We start from the raw sequence: 27,559 nt of genomic DNA on the forward strand, positions 1-27,559 counted from the left end.
ATGGATGGCAGCTAATGCATCGACTTCAATTAGTGCCACATCCTCTCAGACACAGAGCACTGGAGAGCACCCATCTGTCTCTTCACCACCTGCCAAATTGCCCAGGCAGACAGAGAGCCCAGGACAGGAGCCGTCTCTACTTCTGTTCTCTGAATCTCTTGGCTTGGAAACAGGGGGCCAGCCAAGCAGGATTGGAGAAATGGAAGAAGAGGCAGTGTGCAGTGATGCCCAACAGCTTTTTCTCTCTGAGTCTGAAGAGGCGGGTGGGCCAGTGCCTCCGGTCACCACACCGCAGAACACATCCGCTGATGACACTCAGGTGCCACTTTCTGGTGCGTGCTCTGCTGCTGAGACTACCCAGGAGGAGCAGTTGGTGGCAGAGGGTAGTGTAGATGATGAGGTCCTTGACCCATCGTGGCGTGAGGGACAGGAAGGTGGTGGGAGCAGCTCTGAGGAAGAGATTCCCCGAACGGGCCAAAGAGGGAGAGGGAGGGGGAAGACAGCGGATCCTGTAGCCTCCACTTTGGCACCCGTTAGGAGCGTGTCTCTTCCAACAGCCAAAAAGGGCGCTCCCAAGACTTGCAGTGCCTGGTCCTTTTTTGACACAGTTGCAGATGACATTTGCTATGTCAAATGCAAGGTGTGTCATCACAAAGTCAAAAGAGGGAGATATGTCAGCAACCTCAATACCTCCAACATGTGGAAACATGTGCGGACCAGGCACGCGGCGGAGTTACAGAAACGTACTGAAGAGCTAGGCCAACCAACAGCGGCAGCTACCACCTCTTCAGCTCGTGTTGCCTCTTCCTCCAGCTCACACGCAGCTGGTTCGACTTCCTCCCAGGATCGCCGCGGAAGAACCACTGGCACTGTTGTCCATAGACCCACTGTAATTCCACCCGCAGCACCACATTCCCAGTTATCCTCACACTCCCAGGCCAGTCTACAGCCATCGGTAGTACAGGAATTGGGAGAAAAGGTGGCCTTTCTTGGCAAACCACCCATGAGCACAGGCTCTGACTGCAGGCATTGCCAAACTTCTGTCACTGGAAGTGCTGTCATTTAGGCTGGTGGAGACTGACAGCTTCCGTGACTTGATGTCATTGGCAGTCCCACAGTACAATGTGCCCAGCCGCTTTTATTTCAGCAGGCAAGCTGTCCCTGCCCTGCACAAGCATGTGGAGGGACACATAAAACACGCGCTACTGAACGCCGTCAGTAGCAAGGTCCACCTCACCACCGATGCGTGGACCAGTCAACATGGACAGGGGCGATACCTTTCCCTCACTGCCCATTGGGTTAATTTTATTGAGCCGGGTACAGATCGTGCGAGTGGCGCAGGACGTGTCCTGCCCACTCCAAGGATTGCAGGAATCCAGTCTGTATGCATTGACTCCTCCTCTTACACAAGTTCCTCAGAATCGTTTCTGCAGGAGCCGTCACAGTCCACCTCCACATGGACCCGTGAACGTTTACCTGTTACGACCGACATGAGCACAGCCATGGCCAAACGTCAACAGGCCGTCTTGAAATTAATTTCTTTGGGGAATCGAAGCCACACAGCGCAGGAGCTCTGGAATGCCATCAAGCAGGAGAGCGATGTGTGGTTTGTGGCAGCGAATCTCCAGCCAGGCATGGTAGTGTGTGATAATGGCCGAAATCTGGTGGCAGCTCTGGGCCTCGGCAACCTCACTCACATCCCATGTCTGGCACATGTGCTCAATTTGGTTGTGCAGAGTTTTTTGAGGGACTATCCGGATCTTGATGCACTGCTGCACAAGGCCCGCCTAGAGTGTGCTCACTTGCGGCGTTCCAGCACGGCAAAATCGCGCATTGCGGCTCTGCAGCGCCGATTCCGCCTTCCGGAACATCGCATCATATGTGACCTACCTACCAGGTGGAATTCCACGTTACATATGTTGGAGCGGTTGTGTGAGCAGCAGCAAGCAGTAATGGAGTACCAGCTGCATCAGGCGCAAAGAAGTCGCACTCCGCGCCATTCAGACTTCACAACAACAGAGTGAGCCACTATGAAGGACGTCTGCCAGGTTTTGCTTCCGTTCGATTATTCCACGCGGATGGCGAGTGCAGATGATGCACTAGTCAGCATGACTGTCCCCCTTATCTGCCTGCTTGAAAAATCACTGCAAGCGCTAAGGGATGATGTTGTGGAAGAGGTGGAGGATGAGGATTCACCATTTCCATCATCTTCTGGACAGTCAGCGCCACGTGGTTCCTCACAAACGCGTAGGCAGGGGACACTTTGTGAGGAGCATGAGGAGGAGTCAATGGAGGAGGAAGACATCCGTCCAGAGGAGGGAGTTACACAATTGTCCAGTAGTCAGTGTGTACAGCGAGGGTGGGGTGATGACGAGCGGCCAGAGATCACGCCTCAAGCAGGGGACAGCGTTTCTTGGCCAGTTGGCAGTCTGCAGCACATGGTGGATTACATGCTGCAGTGCCTGAGAAACGACCGCCGCATCGCCCACATTCTCAACATGTCTGATAATTGGGTGTTCACCCTCCTCGATCCTCGCTACCGGGATAACGTAGAAAGCCTCATCACACCGTTGAACCGGGAGCAAAAAATGCGGGAGTACCAAGACACACTGAGAGAAGTGCTGCTAGTGCATTACAAAGCAGCTCAGTGCGTCCAGGCAGTGGAGGAGGCTCTGCACAAAGAGGGTGCAGAAGCAGTGCCTCTGCCCAAGGCAAGAGCAGTATGACCCAACTGTGGCACAGTTTTGTGTGCCCGCCACAAAGGTCTACACCATCACAGACGGCTCCAGTCAGCAGGAGGCAACGGTTCCGTCAGATGGTGACAGACTACATGTCTTGCCCTCTTGCTGTACTCCCAGACGGCTCTTCCCCTTTCAAGTTTTGGGTCTCAAAGCTGGATACATGGCCAGAGCTAAGCCAGTATGCATTGGAGGTGCTGGCTTGCCCTGCGGCTAGTGTATTATCGGAACGCGTCTTTAGTGCTGCAGGTGGTGTACTAACTGACCGTCGCATGCGACTATCCTCCGATAACGTTGACCGGCTTACTTTCCTGAAAATGAACCAGGCCTGGATCTCGCAGGAATTTGCCACTCCTCTTCCTGATTAAATAATTAGGTGACTGTCTACAGTATCCAGGTCTCCTGTTGTGTTCATCTTTCTACCACCTGAACTTTAATTCCTGGGCTCCAACAACGCCAGTTGAGGCTCAGAAGTGCCGTCTGCACAGTCAAAACATACGACCCAGTGTTATTGGGTGTCAGTAACGTCAGCTGATCCCCAGCTGTGTAGCCGGCAATGTGTCCTGCGACCGCCACGCTGACACAACAACTGAAATGTAAGGTAACCTGTCCCCCCCCCAGGCGTTTGTTACTGAAAGAGCCACCTTGTGCAGCAGTAATGCTGCACAAGGAAAAGGTAGCTATTTTTGTTTAGCTCCTTGCACACGCAGAACTTAACACTTATAAAATGTGTCCACTGATACCGTAAAACCATCCCATAGGTGGGACTTTCCTTCGTAATGTGACGCAGCACAGCCGTCATTCCTACCCCCTTGGCGCCGTGCGCCGGCTCCTCAGCGTTGCTTGATTCTGTCCCAAAGCCTGCACTGTTATGTTATCCCTTGGCCAGGCACACTTAGCGCTGCCCCTCTTCTGACATAATTTGGTGTCAACCTGACTGCGCCTGTGCATCCGCGCTCGCCGAGATCCCGCCTCGCAGTGTCTTCTGATTTAATCACACTGCGGGCCTGGGATCCATGGGCATGCGCAGTGCATATCTTCACCTCCGCCTCTCACTCATCTCCCTTCGCCTTCTTCAGACTGTGCGCTGTCAGCTGATCCCTAATAGCATGCCACGGCCGTGACACCGCACAGTCTGAAGAAGCCGGAGGGAGGGGAGTGAGAGGCGAGGATATGCACTGCGCATGGCCACGGATCCCAGGCCCGCGGTGGGATTACATTAGACGACACTGCGAGGCGGGATCTCGGCCAGCGCGGACGCACAGGCGCAGCCAGACTGACGCCAAATGATGTCAGAAGATGGGCAGCACTAAGTGTGCCTGGCCAAGGGATAACATAACAGCACAGGCTCCGGGACGGAATTAAACAACACTGAGGAGGCGGGGCACGGCGCCAAGGGGGTAGGAATGACGGCTGTGCTGCGTCATATTACGAAGGAAAGTCCCACCTCCGGGACAGTCTCACGGTATCAGGAGACACATTTTATAAGTGTTTAGTTCTGTGTTTGCAAGGAGCATAGTGAAAAGAGCCACCTTTTCCTTTTGCATCCTTTGTGCTGCACAAGCTGGCTCTTTCAGCTACAAACGCCTTGGGGGGGTTAAAGGTTCCCTTTTGACTTTCTCCAATCAGGCTTCGGCCTACACTGTGTTCCTCTGCTCCTCCTTCTTTCCCTGGGCTCCAACACCGCTAGTTGTTGTCTGGAAGTGCTGTCCGCACAGTCAACAGGCTCCTCTGTTATTGGGGTTCAGTAACGTCAGCTGTTCCCCAGCTGTGTGTGTGGCAATCCCTCCTCTCTCCTCCACCTCCTCCTCCTTCTGTCCCTGGGCTCCAACACCGCTAGTTGTTGTCCGGAAGTGCTCTCCGCACAGTCAACAGTCGCTCCTCTGTTATTGGGGTTCAGTAACGTCAGCTGTTCCCCAGCTGTGTGTGTGGCAATCCCTCCTCTCTCCTCCACCTCCTCCTCCTTCTGTCCCTGGGCTCCAACACCGCTAGTTGTTGTCTGGAAGTGCTGTCCACACAGTGAACAGTCGCTCCTCTGTTATTGGGGTTCAGTAACGTCAGCTGTTCCCCAGCTGTGTGTGTGGCAATCCCTCCTCTCTCCTCCACCTCCTCCTCCTTCTGTCCCTGGGCTCCAACACCGCTAGTTGTTGTCTGAAAGTGCTGTCCGCACAGTCAACAGTCGCTCCTCTGTTATTGGGGTTCAGTAACGTCAGCTGTTCCCCAGCTGTGTGTGTGGCAATCCCTCCTCTCTCCTCCACCTCCTCCTCCTTCTGTCCCTGGGCTCCAACACCGCTAGTTGTTGTCTGGAAGTGCTGTCCGCACAGTCAAGAGTCGCTCCTCTGTTATTTGGGTTCAGTAACGTCAGCTGTTCCCCAACTATGTGTGTGGCAATCCCTCCTCTCTCCTCCACCTCCTCCTCCTTCTGTCCCTGGGCTCCAACACCGCTAGTTGTTGTCTGGAAGTGCTGTCCGCACAGTTAACAGTCGCTCCTCTGTTATTGGGGTTCAGTAACGTCAGCTGTTCCCCAGCTGTGTGTGTGGCAATCCCTCCTCTCTCCTCCACCTCCTCCTCCTCCTTTTGTCCCTGGGCTCCAACACCGCTAGTTGTTGTCCGGAAGTGCTGTCCGCACAGTCAACAGTCGCTCCTCTGTTATTGGGGTTCAGTAACGTCAGCTGTTCCCCAGCTGTGTGTGTGGCAATCCCTCCTATCTCCTCCACCTCCTCCTCCTTCTGTCCCTGGGCTCCAACACCGCTAGTTGTTGTCCGGAAGTGCTCTCCGCACAGTCAACAGTCGCTCCTCTGTTATTGGGGTTCAGTAACATCAGCTGTTCCCCAGCTGTGTGTGTGGCAATCCCTCCTCTCTCCTCCACCTCCTCCTCCTTCTGTCCCTGGGCTCCAACACCGCTAGTTGTTGTCTGGAAGTGCTGTCCACACAGTGAACAGTCGCTCCTCTGTTATTGGGGTTCAGTAACGTCAGCTGTTCCCCAGCTGTGTGTGTGGCAATCCCTCCTCTCTCCTCCACCTCCTCCTCCTTCTGTCCCTGGGCTCCAACACCGCTAGTTGTTGTCCGGAAGTGCTCTCCGCACAGTCAACAGTCGCTCCTCTGTTATTGGGGTTCAGTAACGTCAGCTGTTCCCCAGCTGTGTGTGTGGCAATCCCTCCTCTCTCCTCCACCTCCTCCTCCTTCTGTCCCTGGGCTCCAACACCGCTAGTTGTTGTCTGGAAGTGCTGTCCACACAGTGAACAGTCGCTCCTCTGTTATTGGGGTTCAGTAACGTCAGCTGTTCCCCAGCTGTGTGTGTGGCAATCCCTCCTCTCTCCTCCACCTCCTCCTCCTTCTGTCCCTGGGCTCCAACACCGCTAGTTGTTGTCTGAAAGTGCTGTCCGCACAGTCAACAGTCGCTCCTCTGTTATTGGGGTTCAGTAACATCAGCTGTTCCCCAGCTGTGTGTGTGGCAATCCCTCCTCTCTCCTCCACCTCCTCCTCCTTCTGTCCCTGGGCTCCAACACCGCTAGTTGTTGTCTGGAAGTGCTGTCCGCACAGTCAAGAGTTGCTCCTCTGTTATTTGGGTTCAGTAACGTCAGCTGTTCCCCAACTATGTGTGTGGCAATCCCTCCTCTCTCCTCCACCTCCTCCTCCTTCTGTCCCTGGGCTCCAACACCGCTAGTTGTTGTCTGGAAGTGCTGTCCGCACAGTTAACAGTCGCTCCTCTGTTATTGGGGTTCAGTAACGTCAGCTGTTCCCCAGCTGTGTGTGTGGCAATCCCTCCTCTCTCCTCCACCTCCTCCTCCTCCTTCTGTCCCTGGGCTCCAACACCGCTAGTTGTTGTCCGGAAGTGCTGTCCGCACAGTCAACAGTCGCTCCTCTGTTATTGGGGTTCAGTAACGTCAGCTGTTCCCCAGCTGTGTGTGTGGCAATCCCTCCTATCTCCTCCACCTCCTCCTCCTCCTGTCCCTGGGCTCCAACACCGCTAGTTGTTGTCTGGAAGTGCTGTCCGCACAGTCAAGAGTCGCTCCTCTGTTATTTGGGTTCAGTAACGTCAGCTGTTCCCCAGCTATGTGTGTGGCAATCCCTCCTCTCTCCTCCACCTCCTCCTCCTTCTGTCCCTGGGCTCCAACACCGCTAGTTGTTGTCTGGAAGTGCTGTCCGCACAGTCAAGAGTCGCTCCTCTGTTATTTGGGTTCAGTAACGTCAGCTGTTCCCCAGCTATGTGTGTGGCAATCCCTCCTCTCTCCTCCACCTCCTCCTCCTTCTGTCCCTGGGCTCCAACACCGCTAGTTGTTGTCTGGAAGTGCTGTCCGCACAGTTAACAGTCGCTCCTCTGTTATTGGGGTTCAGTAACGTCAGCTGTTCCCCAGCTGTGTGTGTGGCAATCCCTCCTCTCTCCTCCACCTCCTCCTTCTGTCCCTGGGCTCCAACACCGCTAGTTGTTGTCCGGAAGTGCTGTCCGCACAGTCAACAGTCACTCCTCTGTTATTGGGGTTCAGTAACGTCAGCTGTTCCCCAGCTGTGTGTGTGGCAATCCCTCCTATCTCCTCCACCTCCTCCTCCTCCTGTCCCTGGGCTCCAACACCGCTAGATGTTGCCTGGTAGTGCTGTCCGCACAGTCAACACTTGCTGCCGTGTTATTGGGGTTCAGTAATGTCAGCTGCTCCCCTGTTGCGTGTGCTGCAATACCTCCTATCTGCTCCTCCTGCTGTCCCTGGGCTCCAACACCGCTAGTTGTTGTCCAGAAGTGCTGTCCGCACAGAGCCAAACACCTCGCCAATGTGTTAGTGGGGTTCAGTAATGCCTGCTGCTCCCCTGCTGTGTATACGGCAACGTGTCATGCGACCACCATGCAGGCACAACAACTTAAATTTAAGGGAACCTGTCCCCCCCCAGGTGTTTCTTACTGAAAGAGCCACCTTGTGCAGCAGTAATGATGCAAAAGGAAAAAGTGCCTGTTTTCGTGGTGCTCCTTGCACATGCTGAACCTAACACTTATGAAATGTGTCCACTCACACCGTTAAACCGTCCGGTAGGTGGAACTTTCCTTCGTAATGTGACGCAGCGCATCCGTCATTCTTACCCCCTTGGCGCCGTGCGCCGCCTCCTCAGCGTTGTTTGAATCTGTCCCGGAGCCTGCGCTGTTATGTTAGCCCTTGGACATGCACACTTAGCGGTGCCCGTCTTCTGACATTATTTGGTGTCAGGCTGGCTGCGCCTGTGCGGCCGCGCTGGACGAGATCCCGCCTCATAGTGTCTTCTGATTTAATCCCACTGCGGGCCTGTGATCCATGGACATGCGCAGTGCATATCTTAACATCCGCCTCTCACTCATCTCCCTACGCCTTCTTCAGACTGTGCAACGTCAGCTGATCCCTAATAGCATGCCACGGCCATGACGCCGCACAGTCTGAAGAAGCCGTAGGGAGGGGAGTGAGAGGCGAGGATATGCACTGCTCATGCCCATGGATCACAGGTCCGCAGAGTGATTACATTAGATGACACAGCGAGGCAGGATCTTGGCCAGCGCGGCCGCACAGGCGCAACCAGCCTGACACCAAATGATGTCAGAAGACGGGCAGCGCAAAATGTGTGCATGGCCAAGGGCTAACATACCAGCGCAGGCTCCGGGACAGATTCAAACAACGCTGAGGAGGCGGCGCACGGCGCCAAGGGGGTAAGAATGACAGCTGTGCTGCGTCACATTACGAAGGAAAGTTTCACCTACCGGACGGTTTAACAGTGGGAGGGGACACATTTCATAAGTGTCAAGTACAGCGTTTGCAAGGACCATAATTAAAAGAGCTAAGTTTACCTTTTCCAGCATTAGTGCTGTACAAGATGGCTCTTTCAGCTACAAACGCCTTGGGGGGGGGGGGTTAAAGGTTCCCTTTCAACTTGCTCCAGTGCAGGCTTCGGCCTACACTCTGCTCCTCCTGCTGACCCTGGGCTCTAACACCGCCAGTTGGCGCCCAGGAGTGCTAGCTGCACAGAGAAAAACACCAGCCAATGTGTCAGTGGGGTTCAGCAACGCCAGCTGTTCCCCTGCTGTGTAGCCGGCAACGTGTCCTGCAAACGCCACGCAGACACAAAGCTGCCGCCAGTGCAGGCTTCGGCCTACACTATGCTCCCTCTACTCCTCCTGCTGACCCTGGGCTCTAACACCGCCAGTTGGGGCCCGGAAGTGCTGGCTGCACAGAGCCAAACACCTCGCCAATGTGTCAGTGGGGTTCAGCACCGCCAGCTGTTCCCCTGCTGTGTAGCCAGCATCGTGTCCTGCAAAAGCCACGCAGACACAAGAACTGAAATTGAAGGGAACCTGTCCCCCCCCAGGCGTTTGTATGTATAACAGCCACCTTGTACAGCAGTAATTCTGCATTTGTACAAGGTGGCTCATTAAGATACTCTCCTTGCACACGCCGAACAAAACACATCTAAAATGTGTCCTCTGAGACGATTAAACCGTCCCTGAGGTGTGACTTTCCTTTGTAATGACACGCTGCAACCCCCTTGGTAGCGCTGCCCGTCTTCTGGCATCCTTGGTTGGCTGGCTGCGCCTCTGCTGCCGCCCTGCCCGACACAACACCCCTCGGTGTCTTATTTATTTTGACTGCGAGGGTGTGATTGATGGGCATGAGCAGTGCATATCTTCGCCAGTCCCTCATCTCCTTCCGCCTTCTTCAGACTGTGTGTCCTCATGGCCGTGGCATGCGATAAGGGATCAGCTGACGCCACACAGTCTGAAGCAGGTGTAAGGACACGAGTGTGAGAGGCGAACATATTGACTGAGCCAGACCATGAATCCCAGCCCCGCAGTGTGAATAAATGAGAAGACACTGCGGGGCTGGTATTCATGGGCATCGCGAACCGCAACGGCCGACATTAAATGAAGTCAGAAGACGGGCAGCGTTAACAGCGCAAGGGCAAGGGATAACACGACAGCACAGACTCCTGTGCAGCAAATACCGACGCTCAGGAGGCCGCGCCCAGCACCAAGGTGGGATTCTTGACAACTGTGCTGCGTCGCATTACGAAGGAAACTCCCGCCTCCAAGACAGTTTTGACTGTATAAGGGGCTAAATGTCATACGGGTTTCATTCAGCGTGTGCAAGGAACAAAATTTAAAAGAGCAACCTTTGACTTGTGCAGCACTACTGCTGCATAAGGCGTGGCTCTTCTAGTTTGTAACACCTGAGGGGGGGTTAAAGGTTACCTTTAAAATTGGTTCAATTAGGCTTCGGCCTACACTCTGCTCCCCCTGCAGAGCCTGGGCTCTAACACCGCCAGTTGGTGCCCCGAATTGCTGGCTGCACAGAGAAAAACACCCGCCAATGTGTAAGTGGGGTTCAGCACCGCCAGCTGTTCCCCTGCTGTGTAGCCAGCAACGTGTCCTGCAACAGCCACGCAGACACAAAGCTGCCGCCAGTGCAGGCTTCGGCCTACACTCTGCTCCCTCTCCTCCTGCTGACCCTGGGCTCTAACACCGCCAGTTGGTGCCCGGTACTGCTAGCTGCACAGAGAAAAACACCAGCCAATGTGTCAGTGGGGTTCAGCACCGCCAGCTGTTCCCCTGCTGTGTAGCCGGCATCGTGTCCTGCAAAAGCCACGCAGACACAAGAACTGAAATTGAAGGGAACCTGTCACCCCTCCCCCAGGTGTTTGTATGTTTTACAGCCACCTTGTACAGCAGTAATGCTGCATGTGTGCAAGGTGGCTCATAAACTTATTCTCCTTGCACACGTGGAACAGAACACGTCTACAATGTGTCCCCTGAGACCATTAAAACGTCCCTGAGGTGTGACTTTCCTTTGTAATGACACGCAACAACCCCCTTGGTAGCACAGCCCTTCTACTGACATCATTGTTTGGCTGGCTGCACCTCTGCGGCCGCCCTGCCCGACACAACGCCCCTTGGTGTCTTATTTATTTTGACTGCGAGGGTGTGATTGACGGGCATGAGCAGTGCATATCTTCACCAGGCTGTCACTCAGCTCCTTTCGCCTTCTTCAGACTGTGCGGCTTCATGGCCGTGGCATGCGATAAGGGATCAGCTGACGCCGCACAGTCTGTAGCAGGTGTAAGGACACGAGCGAGAGGCGAACATATGTACTGCGCCAGGCCATGAATCCCAGCCCCGCAGTGTGAAACACTGTAAAGACCACTGCGGGGCTGGGATTCATGGGCATCGCGAACCGCACCAGCCGACATGAAATGATGTCAAAGATGGGCAGCGCATGGCCAAGGGATAACGCAACAACGCAGACTCCTGTACAGCAAAATGCGATGCTCAGGAGGCCGCGCCAAGCACCAAGGTGGTATTTTTGCCAGCTGTGCTGTGTCTCATTACGAAGGGAACTTCCGCCTCCAAGACAGATTGACTGTATAAGGGCCAAAATGTTGTACGTGTTTCATTCAGCTTGTGCAAAGAACAAAATTAAAAGAGCAACCTTTGACTTGTGCAGCACTACTGCTGCATAAGGCGTGGCTCTTCTAGTTTGTAACACCTGAGGGGGGGTTAAAGGTTACCTTTAAAATTGGTTCAATTAGGCTTCGGCCTACACTCTGCTCCCCTGCAGAGCCTGGGCTCTAACACCGCCAGTTGGTGCCCCGATGTGCTGGCTGCACAGAGAAAAACACCCGCCAATGTGTCAGTGGGGTTCAGCACCACCAGGTGTTCCCCTGCTGTGTAGCCGGCAACGTGTCCTGCAAACGCCACGCAGACACAACAGACCTACAAATGCCTCCAGTGCAGACTTCGGCCTACACTCTTCTCCCCCTGCTGACCCTTTGCTCCAACACCGCTAGTTGGGGCTCTAGGAAGACAAGCTTGAATAGGTCCCCATCCTGGTTCCAGCACCGTCAACTGGTTCCGGGCAGAGCCTTTGGCTTAGGTGCCTTCTTCTGGGTATCCGAGTTCCACCAACGTCAGGTGGTCCTTGGTAGTGCTTTCAGGCACGGGTATCTCCTGCTTAGTAACCGGGTTCCAGTAATGTCAGCTGGTCCTCGGTAGTTTCATTGGCTTTTGGACCTTCGGCTACCCATCCGGGTTCCAGTACCGTCAGCTGGTTCTCGGCAGTGTCTTTTGCTCTTGTACCTTCTGCTCCCCATCCTGGTTCCAGTACCGTCAGCTGGTTCTGGGCAGAGCCTTTGGCTTAGGTGCCTCCCTCTGGGTATCCGAGTTCCACCAACGTCAGGTGGTCCTTGGTAGTGCTTTCAGGCACGGGTACCTCCTGCTTAGTAACCGGGTTCCAGTAACGTCAGCTGGTCCTCGGTAGTTCCATTGGCTCTTGGACCTTTGGGTAGCCATCTGAGTTCCAGTTCCATCAGCTGTTTCTCGGCATTTTCTCAGCCTTCTTGTACCTTCTGCTACATTTCCAAGTTCAAGACCCTAAAGACGACGACCCGGAAGACCACCCCTAAGATGACGACGACACTAGAGACGACAACCACTGAGATGACGACGACCCTGGAGACGATGACCCTGAAGACCACCCCGATGACGACGACCCCGGAGACGACGACCCCGGAGACGACGACCCTGGAGATGACGACGACATGGGAGACCGAGAAGCAGAAGAACAAGAGGCTGCAGAACAAAGAGCAGAAGAACATTAAGCATAACACTAAATATCAGAGCAAAAGATATTATCTAAATTATAAGCAGAAGAAGACTAAGCAGTGTATGGGGGTGAGTCCGTTCCTCCCCGTGGTGCCCCTGGATAAAGCCTGATGCTGCAGGCCAAACTGAACGCGGACAAATGTAACTCTTTTGTGACAGGCAGAACGGAAGGTGTAATCTTCAAACTTTTATAGATAACAACTACGGGAATGCCTGTCACAAATAAGAATATGATGAAGAAGTTGAATATGAAGAAGAATAATAGTTAAATAAAAAGAATATGAACAATGTAAAAAAAAAAATTATAGGTAGAAGATGAAGAAGATGAATAAGGTGAAGAAGAAGTTGATGTCAAAGATGCTGATGATGATGAAGAAGAAAGTGTGGGAGAAGTAAAAAAGAGGGTGAAGGGCGTGGAAGTAGTGAAACATCAATATCTGACAAAATAAAAAAAATCTTAACATAGTCAATATCTTTGTAACTCCGAACGTCTTTAAAAAAAATTAAAATTCCTGCTATTCAATTTGATTGGGCTAAACCTTTATGCCTTTAATGTCTCCGCCACCTCCCCCAATACATCCTACATTATTCTTAGTTGTTTTCCTTCATGTAGAATGAAGCTACAAGGAAAGAAAGGGTTTATTTTAATTCCGATATTTTCGTCCCATTGACTTGCATTGAGATCGGGTATCGGAATCGGCGAGATCCGATACTTTGACGGTATCGGCCGATACTTTCCGATACCGATACTTTCCGATATCGGAAGGTATCGCTCAACACTACCCATAAGCAAAAAAGACGTTATTAGAATAAGAAAAAAGACCAACATTATTATAAAGCGAAGTGACAAAGGTGGAATGGTAGTTGTTTTAACCCCTTCAAGACCTTGCCCTTTTTCGGTTTTGCATTTTCGTTTTTCGCTCCCCTCCTTCCCAGAGCCATAAGTTTTTTATTTTTCTGTCAATATGGCCATGTGAGGGCTTATTTTTTTGTGGGACAAGTTGTATTTTTCAACAACATCATTGGTTTTAGCATGTTTAGTACTACAAACCGGAAAAAAAATTCCAAGTGCGATGAAATTGCAAAAAAAGTGCAATCCCACACTAGTTTTTTGTTTGGCTTTTTTGCTAGGTTCACTAAATGCTAAAACTGACTTGCTATTTTGATTCTCCAGGTCAGTACGACACCAAAGATGTATAGATTATGTTTTATTTAGGTGGTAAAAGAAAATTCCAAACTTTGCTAAAAAAAAAAAAAAAAAAAAAAAAAAAAATTGTGCAATTTTCCGAAACGTGTAGCGTCTCCATTTTTCGTGATCTCGGGTCAGGTGAGGGCTTATTTTTTGCGTGGCGAGCTGATGTTTTTAATGATACTATTTTGATGCAGATACATTCTTTTGATCACCCGTTATTACGTTTTATTGATATGTCATGGCAACCAAAAAACGTAATTCTGGCGTTTCAAATTTTTTTCTCGCTATGTCGTTTAGCAATCAGGTTAATCTTTTTTTTTATTGATAGATCGCATGATTATGAATGCGGCAATACCAAATATGCGTTGGTTTGATTTTTTTATTGTTTTATTTTGAATGGGGCGAAAGGGGGTTGATTTAAACTTTTATTTATATTTTTTTCATATTTTTTAAAACTTTTTTAAAATTTTGCCATGCTTCAATAGCCTCCATGGAAGGCTAGAAGATGGCACAACTGGATCGGCTCTGCTACATAGGAACGATCGTCAGATCGCCCCAATGTAGTAGATTTACTGCATTGCTATGAGCGCCGACCACAGGGTGGCGCTCATAGCAATCCAGCATCAACAACAATAGAGGTCTCAAGCAGACCTCAGAATGTCATGCCGACACATCGCTGACCCCCGATCATGTGACAGGGGTCAGCGATGTGCTTATTTCCGGCCCGATGGCTGGAAGCGGTAGGTAAATGCTGCTGTCAGCATTTGACAGCGGCAGTTAACTAGTTAATAGCGGCGGGTGAATCGCGATTTCACCCGCCGCTATTGCGGGCACATGTCAGCTGTTCAAAACAGCTGACATGTCCCAGCTTTGATTCAGGCTCACTGCCGGAGCCCACATCAAAGCAGGGGATCCAACTTCCGCTGTACTAGTACGGCGGAGGTCGTGAAGGAGTTAAACACTACAGACTACAAAAATAAAATGATGGAACTATTATCAGATACAAAAACCTACATAAAACTAAACAGTAACCCAAGCAGAGATTTTGAAAACAAAATTAATAAAATTATTCAAGAGGGTTTTGTTTTTGGGGGTGCTAAGCAAAAAACAGGCTGATTTTTTGATGGTATCGGATCCAACTTTGCCAATAATTTATGGCTTAACTAAGACATATAAAATGCAGGTATTCCACCAATGAGACCGATTGTGTCGGGGATCGGCTCCATTAACGAACATCTATATGAATGGGCTGATTCCCTCCTGAAACCAATAGTGCAAAAATTACCAGGATATCTAAAAGATTCTTGGGATGTCCTAGGTGCTCTACATAAAAAAAAACTTGGCAAAAGGAATATTTATGGCTTAGCTGTGATGTAGTATCTCTGTATACTTGCATTCCTCATGAATTAGCAATGGAGGCATTAAAATTTGTTTTGGAAAATAACAGTAATTATTCTGATGATCTGGTAAAATATTTACAAGTAGTTTTTTTCCTGATAAAACATAATGTTTTCTCATTTGATAATGACATTTACTTACAAAAAGCAGGAGTTCCGATGGGTGCCAAATACTCACCATCATTGGCAAATATTACGATGGCGTTTTGGGAACGTAAATGCATTTATTCCATTGACAATCCTTTCACATCGGCACTCATATGGTATGGCAGATACATCGATGACATCTTGATCATATGGGGCGGAGATGTATCTGCCATACCAAACTTTGTGGATTATTTAAATCTTAATGATTGTAACATACGTTTTATATATAAGTATAATAACAATTCAATCCCTTTTCTGGATCTTGACTATGTGGCAATGTAGGGAAATTAATTGGAAGAAAAACTTATCACAAATCCCTAAAGGGTAATACAATACTACATGCTCACAGTAGCCACCCGAAACACACACTTAAATCCATTCCAGTGGGGGAACATATTAGAATGAAAAGAAACTGTTCCAGTGCTGATGATATGAATACTGAATTTGACACTTTACATAAAAAATTTAAAAAAACACATGTATCCAAACTAAACTCTGGAAAGAGCCAGGAAATTGGTTTCCACCAAAAAAAGAGATGATTTAATTGAGCCAAAACATGATTTTACTGAACTCCCAAAAAAATCTAAAAATAAGAAACCTTACGTCTGTTTACGATATAGCCCTCAATTTAATGATATTAAAAAAGTTATAAAAAAAGGTCTACAAAGATGACACGGTAGCAATGATTCTTGAGTCGGGAGTAAACATAGTAGCAAGACGGGCTCCCACTATTGGCAATAGAATCTCACCAGGGCCTTTCTCATTAAAATCATCAGTGCAGAATTGGTTAAAATTGAAGGGTTTTTTAAATGTGGGATGAACAACTGCAGAACGTGCAAACACGCTCAAAAAACAAAAATATTCTCTAATTATAATGAAATGCAAATTTATAACATTAATCAATTCATTAACTGCAACACAACAAATGTAGCATATAAAATTGAATGTACAATATGTCATGTTATGTATATAGGATGTACTACGAGAAAACTTAAAACGCGGTTTTCAGAACACTTTAGAGATATAATTAATCATAATAATGCTACCCAAAATATTTAAATGGCCTTTAAACATTTCATTGAACAACATAATGGGAATGTGCCGCCGCAATATGTCCCGGAAGTATTTTGCTGTGTTCCGGGACATAGTGCGGCGCATGCACACTAATGCTTTTCAGCTTTGCCCACAGTTGGGCAAAGCATACTGCACGTGCACAAGGCAAGATTGCTTTGCGCACGCGTGTTTACTACGGAGGCAACCTAATCCAATTCAAGACAATATTGTGGCCAGCGGGAAAGGAAGGGGTGAATGAAAGCACAGAAAACACCGCCCATCGGACCGTAAACAGAGGCTGCCAAATTCAGGTGACAGAGTCCCTTTAATAATTTCAGGTTTGGAGCATCTCAAAAACTCTAAACGAGGAGAAGATGTTAAAAGACGCTTATTGACGCGAGAGGCATTCTGGATATTTAATTTAGGAACTAGGTATCCCAATGGCCTCAACAAAATGAATGAATTAATGTTCCATTACTGATTGTGTCTTTTATTGTGATGTTTATTATAGGTGTTAGACTCATTTATGCTTTTTATATTGTTATTCACATCAACATTTTGGTGCAATGTATCAGTCAGCATAGACACGATTGGAAAGTTAGTGAAGGGTTAAATGACATGTTAGTCTAAATCTGTCTGATTGGTCCATTATCTGTATAAAAAGCACCATTTGAAATTGAAAGTCTAGCTTTTGACAAAGATCTATTGTAGGATTGAAACATGTCACTGGACTATCAGTGTCTGCTCTGTGCATACTATTATCCACTTGGGATTCTGCCTATCACCATGTTTTAACTGCTGAAGAATAAAGAAAGTTTTTTAAGGAGTTGGAACGCTTGCATCTGTATTCCTGTTGATGTACGTCAAGTCCTGATGGAGTTCCGTGCACCTGTGGCCTTGAGCTGGCTAGGGCTACCAGCCCAAACCACTTTCTTTATATGTAAAGTTCCAATGCATGGGGAGGACATCACACACCAGTCGGTGAGACAGAAGCTGCAAGTGCTGCAGAAGCATGTCAAGTGTGGATAAAGCTCTAGCTGACTTTTTAAAATGAATACGCAGAGCCTCGTACTTTTCCTAGCAGATCTGGCACCTCTGTGTCGCTTTTCAGAAAATGTTGAACAATGAGATTAAGCACATGGGCCAGGCATGGCACGTGTGTGAGTTTGCCTCGACACAGAGCAGCCACCAGGTTCCAGCCATTGTCACACATGACCATGGCTGGCTGTAGGTTCAGCAGTGTCTGCCACAGATCTGCCTGCTCTTTCAGAGCTGTCCACAAATCTTCATCATTGTGCTGCTTGTCACCTAAGCATATTAGCTTCAGCACAGCCTGTTGCTGCTTGGCTGAGGCAGTGCTGCAGTGGTTCCAGCTTGGGACTGATGTGCTACTTGCGGAGACTACTTGCAGGGGCAACCCAGATTGACGTAGGGCCCGCAATACTCATGGTTGGTCGGACGTGCACCATCCCAAAGTCGAACTGGGTCCCGGCTTCCACTATGTTAACCCATTGTGCTGTTAGTGTGATGTACCGTCTGTGGTTAGGTTGACTTTACCAATAACAGCATCTTGGAGGACACTGGTAATGTTTTAGGACACGTGCCTGTGTAATGCCAGGACGCCACACCAGTATGAAAAGTCCCGCATGCTCAGGGCCTCGGGGTGATCCTCGACTCTGTCCTCTCTTTCAATATACATATTCAAGCCCTTGCCTCCTCCTGCCCACTACAACTCAAAAACAGATCTAGGATCAGTACGTTCCAAGAAACTGCAAAAATGTTTGTGAACACATTTATGATCTTCCGCCTCCAGTATTGCAACCTTATACTGTCTGGCCTCCCCTCTAGCACTCTTGCACCACTCCATTCTATCCTGAAATTTGATGCCTGAGTAATCCAACTGTCCCTCTGTTATTCCCCAGCCTCTCCTCTCTGCTAGGCCCTTCACTGACTTCCAATTGCCCAGAGGCTACAGTTCAAAACCCTAACTATGACAAGCAAAGCCTTCCACAACCTGTCTCCATACATCTGGAACATGGTCTCCCAATGTCCGACTGGTCATGGCTTCCTCTATGCTAACCCAGTGTGCCATCAGCAAGATGTACCATCCCTGCCCACAAGCACTTGTCCACATGTCCATGGTTAGGTGCACTTTCCCTGAAACAGCATTGTTGAGGATCCGGGAAACGTTGTGGGACATGTTCTTGCTTGTGTAATGTTGTGACGGCAGATCGGGGAAAATTGTGGTGGCTGGAAAATGAGTACCTTGTGATGGTCACCTCCATCAGGTTGCTGAAAGCTTTGGTCTCACACGGGCCTTAAATGCAACATTTTGAGCATACGCAGACAAGAAATCTGTGAATTTAGTACTGTGGCGTTGGCTGCGTATTTCCGCTTGCGTTCCAAGGACTGGAGTATGGACAACTGAACAGTGTACTGGCCAAGGACGTGGACGTGCTATTCGATGGTGCTAGTTGAGTTTGTGTGCAACTGCAGAAGCAGGGCATGTGGCATCTTTGCATTCAGCATGTACAGGGGATTGGATCCACGCACAACATCGGAAGAAGCAGTGGTACCACCCGCAGACATAGTTCATGGAGCCTTGTGTCCAACAACAAAGTTGGGTGCTTTGCTGCCATGTGCCTGATCATGCTTGTGGTGGTTAGAATGGGAGTTTTGCTACCCCTGCTGATGCGGGCATGGCCGGTGGTGCAAATGGCCTTTTTGGGTTATCGGTAGTGTGTTGAGCGATACCGTCCGATACTTGAAAGTATCGGTATCGGATAGTATCGGCCGATACCCGAAAAGTATCGGATATCGCCGATACCAATACCCGATACCAATACAAGTCAATGGGACACCAAGTATCGGAAGGTATCCTGATGGTTCCCAGGGTCTGAAGGAGAGGAAACTCTCACATATTAATGTGTAATAAATAAAAAATATTGACATACTCACCTCTCTGGAGGCCCCTGGACATCACCACAGGTAACTGGCAGCCTTCTTTGCTTAAAATGAGCGCGTTTAGGGCCTTCCATGATGTCACGGCTTCTGATTGGTCGTGTGCCGCTCATGTGACCGCCACGCGACCAATCACAAGCCGCAACGTCATTCTCAGGTCCTAAATTCCTAGAATGAGGAGTTTAGGGCCTGAGAATGATTATTTATTTTAATTCTTTGCTTTACACAGTAATATGGATCCGATACCGATTCCCGATACCACAAAAGTATCGGAACTCGATATCGGAATTCCGATACCGCAAGTATCGGCCGATACCCGATACTTGCGGTATCGGAATGCTCAACACTAGTTATCGGCATAGTCTTTAAAAAACAACCAGGCTGTTACTGGGACATTCAGTGTCTCCCTCTCCCACACCACCTCCTCACCTCGACCCCGGTCTTTCGGTGTTCCCCAAGGCTCAGTTCTAGGACCCCTACTCTTCTCCATCTACACCTTCAGCCTGGGCCAGCTGATGTAATGGCACAGTTTGCAATATCATCAGTACACCAAAGACATGCAGATCTACCTATCTGTACCTGACATCACCTCCTTACAGACCAAAATCACACGTCTTCCTGCTAATTCATCCTTCTTTTCTGCTCACTTTCAAAATGTGGACATGGACAAAACAGAATACATCATATTTCAACCATCTCAGGCTAAATAGACATGAGAGCTGTGTATGCGTCATTCGGTACCACTTTAGTAAGTGAGAAAGTTTGCCAAAGAGAAAAAGATTTTCCAGACATTCATGGCCATTTTTGCACATTTTTGCAGCTGTGATCTTTATCTTCTTGGTGTGGCTGTGGTAAATTTCAAAGTGGTCAACAATACCATCATCGTCCATATCTCGTAAAAAGGAAATCTGGTGTTTTACAGGGTCGTGGTTATCTACATTTTGTGGCATTCCTTTAACAGTGTTCGTTACACTAGAAGAAAAAATTGTTGACTGTGACATTTGGATATTATTGGTAATATGTATGGGTGAAGATGATGAAGCATGCGCCACGGGTGTGTTTATAGTTACAGATGGTGCACATCTCTTTAAACTCTGTTTTTCACAAGCATCCATCATTTTGTTTGGTTTTCCTACAACATTCATCTGCTATCTCTAATTCAGCATCTCTCGAATATGTTGCACTTTGCCCTTTAGACAGATACGTGCGTCTTTGGCAACATATTTTTGACAGGCATTTTTTAGGCCAAGACTAACTCACGCATCTGTTACACAGATCTTCTGATGGGCATGAAACACATTCTGGTAATCGGTGGTGGCTAAACGACTAATCATTGTAGGCTGTATCCTGGGTCTCATACCTCCTATAGCCACCGCTGTTATTAATCATGTATGTTCTCATTCCTTTAATCACCATGCCCCTTTTCCTGATCACTTAATCCAACGATTTGTCCGCCATATTTTTAGTAAAAACCTGCACCTTCCCAGCAGCAACTGTATAGGAAAACACTTTACAGTTTTGCAAGGTGTTTATGATGCCCGTAAACAATGTTTTTAAAAAATTAACCCCCCCCATGGGGAAATGTTTGACAGCCCATGCACTTAGTGTATGGGCATTACAAGTGTAGGAGACCCGCTCCATTAAATTGGGAATAGATTTTAATGAGGCCTTCCTCCACCTCTCATCATTCTCCACCACTAGATCACCAGGGGTTCAAGTGTTCCGTGCTGCTACAGACAGTCAATTTTTGGGCAAGGGTGTCTATGATCTCCATGAAATATTTTTTAAAAATTAACCCCCCTTGAGCAAATGCTTTTCAGGCCATGCACTCCATTACAAGTCTCAGAGACGCACACCCCTACATTGGGCCTACTTCTTCACTCGGTTTCCTGCAATGTCTCTTCCTTATCTCCAACTACATGACCTGGGTGAACATGTTCTGTACTGATATAGGCCGGTGAATGTTGGGCAAGAGGGGCTGTGATGGCAATAGTATATTTTTTAAAAAGGTACCCCCTTTGGAGAATTGTTTGTCAGCTCATGCCCTCCATTACAAGTCTCAGAGACCCACACCCCTACATTGGGCCTACTTCTTAACTCTGTCTCCTGCAATGTCTCTTCTTTAACTGTCATTAGATGACCAGGGTGAACATGTTCTGTACTGTTATAGGCTGGAGAATTTTGTGCAAGGGGTCTGTGATGGCACTATTTTATTTATTAAAAAAGGACCCCCCCATTGGGGAATTGTTTGTCAGCTCATGCACTCTATTACGAGTCTCACACCCCTACATTGGATCTACTTCTTGACTCGGTTTCCTGCAAAGTCTCTTCCTTATCTTATCTCCGACTACATGACCTGGGTGAACGTGTTCTGTACTGATGTAGGCCAGTGAATGTTGGGCAAGAGGGGCTGAGAAAGGACCCCACATTGGGGAATTGGGCATGACATTACATTGGGCATACTTCTTAACTCTGTCTCTTGCAATGTGTCCTTTAACTGCAACTAGATCACCAGGGTGAACGTGCTCTATATGGTGCATTTTGGGCAAGGGTGCTGTGATGGCACTATTTTATTTAGTAAAGAAAGGACCCCACATTGGGGAATTGGGCATGAGATTATATTGGGCTACTTCTTAACTCTGTTTCCTGCAATGTCTCTTCCTTATCTCCAAATACATGACCTGGGAGAACGTGTTCGGTACTGTTATAGGCCACAGAATTTTGGGCAAGGGGGCTGTGATGGCAATAGTATATTTTTAAAAAAGGTACCCCCATTGGTGAAATTACATCCTTGTTGGCAAAGACTTCATAACATTTGTGTACCTCAAAGAGCTCACTTGAAAAGCTCCTTTTTGTGTTACCTGGTTGCTCACATTGGACATAATACACTTCATATAAACTTGATAAAGCAATGCTGTTAGTTTGGCTCAGTAGTTCATTACAAATATTTATTTGTTGACTATATTAGTTTCTCTCCTTGAGAGCGATAACTTTGGCTGCCTAAAAAGTACAAATGGCGAATATACAAATGGCGATTTGTAATCCAGATTAAAACACTGTATACCGAATGCATTCAGATAATCACATAGCTGCATTTCTTGTAAAAGATTACATATATGTCAGACAATGCTCATAGTGACACAATCTTGAGAAATGTTTGCTTATTCACTTCACAAACAGTTCTAAGCCTCTATATGTTTGCTGTTTGTCATTGTAAAACATTAAGGTTTACTGAAACTCTGCCTGTGGTGGTTTGATCTAAATCCTTGTGGCTTTTATATTATAGGGGTTTATGGCCCCTCGTCTGATGACTCCATGATATCTCAGTTTCATACAACCTTCAAAGTTAGCCACTTGAAGGGCTGCGTAAAACTAGAGTTACTACATAGTGTAAATCACTATATAAGACCAGAGAAACATGACTAAGGCTACGTTCACATTTGCGTTGTGCGCCGCAGCGTCGGCGCCGCAACGCACAACGCAAACAAAAACGCATTCAAACGCATGCACAACGCTGCGTTTTGCGCCGCATGCGTGCAACGCATGCGGCGCAAAAATGCTGCGTTTTTGGTCAACGCAGTTGCGTTTGTAACAAAAAACGCAGCGTTTTGCGCCGCATGCGTTTTTTGGGCACTGAGTCATTCTTCTTTCCCCACCCCAAAAAAAAACTTTCTACACAATAGATAAGGTCCACCAATGGCTAGAAGAGGGTTGGTGTTTATGTAATTGTGTATATATACCCTGGCAGAGATGAATTCCTCCCATTTTGCTGGTATTCATGATGGAGCGTCCCATGGACAGTATCTACATGGATATGGAGATGGATTTTGCCTTGGCTCATGCCTATGCTGTCGCCTGTTCTCATCAAAGGGAAAGGGAAAAACGGAGATGGAGTCGTCGCTGCTTTTGGATACACCCTATCTTGGAAGTCCGGGAGAGCCGTGGAGCATACCATAGCTTGTTTGGGGAACTCAATGACAACCTGGAGAAATATTTCCAATATACCAGGATGTCTCAGGACAGCTTCCGGTATCTTCTGCGTCGGGTGGAAGGATCCATTGGCAGGCAGGACACGCAGCTCCGGAAAGCTATTTCCGCAGAGGAACGGCTTCTGGTGACTCTACGGTACGTAGCTGTTTGAATGACTGTGATATGTTCTTCCCTTTTATTTTTTTTTTTCATTTTTTGGGTTTAGTATGGTCAATGTACTTTTATAAATTACAATGTACTTTTATAAATTACAATGTACTTTTATAAATTATGTACTTTAATGTAATAATTTCTTTCTCTTCTTGGCAGTTTCCTGGCTACCGGAGAGACCTTGAGATCCCTTCATTTTCAGTTCCGGATTGGAGTCTCCACTCTCTCCGGAATTATTGCTGAGACATGCCGCGCTTTGTGGGATAATCTTCGTGAGGAATTTTTACCCGTCCCTACAAGAGAAATCTGGGAGGCCAACGCCGAGAAATTTGAGGAAGTGTGTTCGTTTCCAAACTGTATTGGCGCAGTGGACGGAAAGCACATTCGTATTACCAAGCCAGGGAAAAGTGGATCCATGTTCTACAACTACAAAAAATATTTTTCCACTGTGCTAATGGCAATTGCCGGTGCCGACTGCCGTTTTCTCGCAGTGGACATTGGTGCATTTGGCCGTGCAAATGACTCGAGCACATTTAAAGAGTCGGATATGGGCCAAAAATTGTATAGCAACAATTTTAATTTCCCACAGCCACGACCTCTTCCCCACACCGAAGGCCCTGCAATGCCCTTGGTTGTGGTTGGGGATGAGGCATTCCAAATGTCTGCCAACCTATTGAAACCCTACTCCAGTCGGGGCTTGGACCATACAAAAAGGGTTTTCAATTATAGACTGTCCAGGGCCAGAAGGACTGTGGAGTGCGCCTTTGGCATCCTTGTCTCCAAATGGCGGATACTAGGATCTGCCATTAATCTGAAAACTGAGACAGTGGATGAGGTGGTGAAGGCGTGTGTGGTTCTCCACAATTATATTCTGACCAAAGAGAGACTGAACGTGGAACTGGATGAACCCATAGACAACCCATTGACCGATTACCAGGATCATCCTCTGAGGACAAGTGTGGAAATTGCACAGATGAGGGATCGTTTTGCGGCCTATTTTGTGTCAGATGTTGGCCGTGTGTCATGGCAAGATACAATGGTGTAGTGTTTATGTTTTACTCTTGGACTTTATTCTGGATTTAACTACACCAATTAATCCCTGTATTGTGATTGTACTAAGAATATAATATGGTAATAAACTAATTCTACATTATGTGCAATATCCGTTTTGGTTGGTTTGCTTATGTCAAATTTGGCATCTACCTATTGTTCACTATTGTAATGTGCCTTATCTGAAAACCCCTTTTTTTTTAAAATGTTGTTGTTTAATAAAAAATTTTTCTACAGTTTTCTACCCTGCTTCAAAGTACAAATTTATACCATACCATATAACATATGTATTGGTTTGTCAGATTGCCGTTTATCGTTGTGTTTGACAGCAAAAACAACGATACCAGCGATGTTTTACAATGGTAACCATGGTAAACATCGGGTTACCAAGCGCAGGCCCGCGCTTAGTAACCCGATGTTTACCATGGTTACCAGTGTTAAATGTAAAATAAAAAATAAAAAAACATATACTCATCTTCACGTCCCCCGGCGTCCGCTTCCTTCACTGACTGAGCGCCGGCCGTAAAGTGAATGCACAGCACAGCGTTGATGTGACCGCTTTGCTGTGAGGGACGTCACTCAGTCAGTGCAGGGAAGCTGATGCCGGGGGATGCGATTGTGAGTATATGTTTTTTGTTCTTCCTTTAACACTGGTAACCAGGGTAAACATCGCAAGTGCGCCCTGCGCTTAGCAACCCGATGTTTACCATGGTTACCCGGGGACCTCGGCATCGTTGGTTGCTGGAGAGCTGTCACACAGACAGCTCTCCAGCGACCAAATAGCGATGCTGCTGTGATCTGCATCATTGTCTGTTTTGCTGCAGCATTGTTAAGTGTGATGGTACCTTTACGGGATGTGTCCACGTTCAGGATTGCATCCGGATTTGCTCAGGTTTTTTCATCAGTATTTGTAAGCCAAAACCAGGAGTGGAACAATTAGAGGAAAAGTAGAATAGAAACATATGCTCCACTTCTGTATTTATCACCCACTCCTGGTTTTGGCTACAAATATTGATTTAAAATCCTGACCAAATCCGGATGCAATCCTGAGCGTGGACACATACCCTTAGTGTTTGAAAACACCTCAAACAGCAATGAGAGACACACAAAAAAAGGTAAACTTTAAAAAGCCAAAAATACTGTCTGTCATTGCATATATGAGGTGTTTGAAGCACAAAATATGTGTACGGCGCACGGCGTGAATTGCCGAGAAGTGTACTTGAAAATAAGAACAAATATTGTATACAAAAAACAAATTTTTATTGGGGGGTAACAGAAAAAAAAGGGGAAACAAATTAGGGGGTATCAATATTAATATCCGCTACCAGCGGTGACTGGTATAGGTGTTTTTTTTTACAGGGAGGGGAACAGGAAGAGGAGGAGGAGCCATAGTCAAGGAGGCTGGAAGGCAGGTCCAACCCCTCCGCAGGGTATACTGGGGAAACCGGATCATCTGTAGGGGAGGGAGGAGGCAACACAAGACGCTGGTATTTTTTTTTGCCCTGGCTGCTCCTGCTGCGGCTAGAGCCATGGTGAGAAGTTGGAGTCTCTACTGGAGCAGCCAGAGCCTCACTGACTGCCTCTGTATGCCTCCTCTTTTTTGTGTGCTTTCTTCCTCCTGCGTCAGCTCCCCCAGATTCACTCCTACGGCCCCCAGTAACACTCCTACGGGTGGATGAGGGCCTGGCAGGAGCAGGAGTCGGCGGCAAACTGGTATGGTGCCTGTGGTGGCGTCGCTCGGCACGTGGACCTCGGTGGGGTGGCTGGAGTGGCTCTGCAGCAGTAGTCGGAGTCATGCTAGCCAGCGACGGTACTACTGGCAGTGTCGCTGACTGCATGCACCGAGACTGCTGCAGAGCCCTCACATAGGAATTGTTGCAGTCCTGCATCACCGAAATCTGGAGTTCCGGCGTAAGGTTTTCCACCATGCCTTTAGCAATTGTACTTAAAAAATGCTTTGCCGGATTTGAGAGCTCGGCTTCCAGGTTTTCAAGGCGCCGTTCCATACTGGACATTTTATCGCTCAACGCTTTGAAACCGTTCTGGAACACCGTGCTCAAGTGCAAAAATTCGGGCATGACTGACCTGTCCGAGGCCCGCTGGCGCTGTCGGGAATTCCCGAACGAAGGTGCGCCAGTGGCCTCGGGCAGGGGAAAACCTGATGTACCGGCAGCCGGTTCTCCAGATGATGGTGGTGCAAGCCTGCTGTCGCTGTGGGAGGGCTGTGACGGCTCAGATGGCGATCCATGAAGTTCCGCTTCACAGGGGGCAGCTCGCTGGAGGGTGTTGCTGTGTGTCCTGTGAAAAGATAAGGAAAAAATTAGTCTTCAATTAATAACCTATCACATACGCCAACTCCTGTCAAAAAAATTACATGACACATCCAAACATTACAATCCCCTGTCTCTCAGTCTGTGTGGCCTATAATAAATTGCTGATTGTTATCGCCAGCTGACCATTAGGGCTCACGATAACAATCATGGACATACCTACGGCAGAAAATGACTGTTCATTCACGTTGGCAAAGGCAATGCATACCCCTGTCATCGTAAAAAAATTTTTTCGAGATGCTGCCTATGTCGCAAAAATAGTATAAAATTAAAATTCAAGAATCAAATTTAAAAACCAAAATAAAAAAAAAATGACTTTGCTGATCTGATCGCAGGAATGGCCATGACGTTAGGATCATGTGATCGAGACGTCATCATTATTCCTGCGATCAGAACTACACTGACTCAGAACTTAACCTGTCATGGACTACAAGGACTCACGCTTAACCAAAAAAAATATGGGCTATATACCATTCCACTAGGGAAAAAGGATGGCCAATATGCTACGCTGACTACATGGATGGGCAATACACTATGTTCCTGGCAAATAAACTATGTGGATACGTGGCTAGAACGTGTACTATGTGGCTGCGATATAGTGGCCTGGCAATATACTATGTGTATGCGCAATGTACGTGGCTGGGCAATGTACTATGTGGCTGTGCAATATTATGTGTCTGTGCAATGTACAATGTGGCTGTGCAATATGCTATGTGGATTAAATACTTACTGTCGGCGGGAAAGGATGGGTCTCAGGAATTGTAGTGCCCGGTTATATTTATATGGCACAGACTTGCCCACCGCAGCACCACTCCGCGATTGCTCCTCCTCTGCTCGGAGCCCCTTATTGAAACGGTCCTTCATGGATCGCCATCTGGTCCTCAACTTTTTAACTGTGAATGCAAACAAACAAAAAAAAGGTTACATATCTAGAATTTTACAAG

The 27,559-nt window shown here is 48.0% G+C and overlaps 1 protein-coding gene across 1 annotated transcript; it reads left to right on the forward strand.

Annotated features, from left to right (window-relative positions):
• The first annotated feature begins 22,722 nt into the window (after positions 1–22,722).
• Positions 22,723–24,611, forward strand: LOC143783258 (uncharacterized). The gene is made up of 3 exons (XM_077271672.1): positions 22,723–23,220; positions 23,395–23,692; positions 24,588–24,611. The coding sequence occupies exons 1-3, from the start codon at positions 22,874–22,876 to the stop codon at positions 24,609–24,611; spliced, it is 669 nt and encodes a 222-aa protein (XP_077127787.1). The 5' UTR covers positions 22,723–22,873.
• Positions 24,612–27,559: the final 2,948 nt, after the last annotated feature.

This window comes from Ranitomeya variabilis, chromosome 6, assembly GCF_051348905.1.
Source record: "Ranitomeya variabilis isolate aRanVar5 chromosome 6, aRanVar5.hap1, whole genome shotgun sequence".
NCBI classification, from domain to species: Eukaryota; Metazoa; Chordata; class Amphibia; order Anura; family Dendrobatidae; genus Ranitomeya; species Ranitomeya variabilis.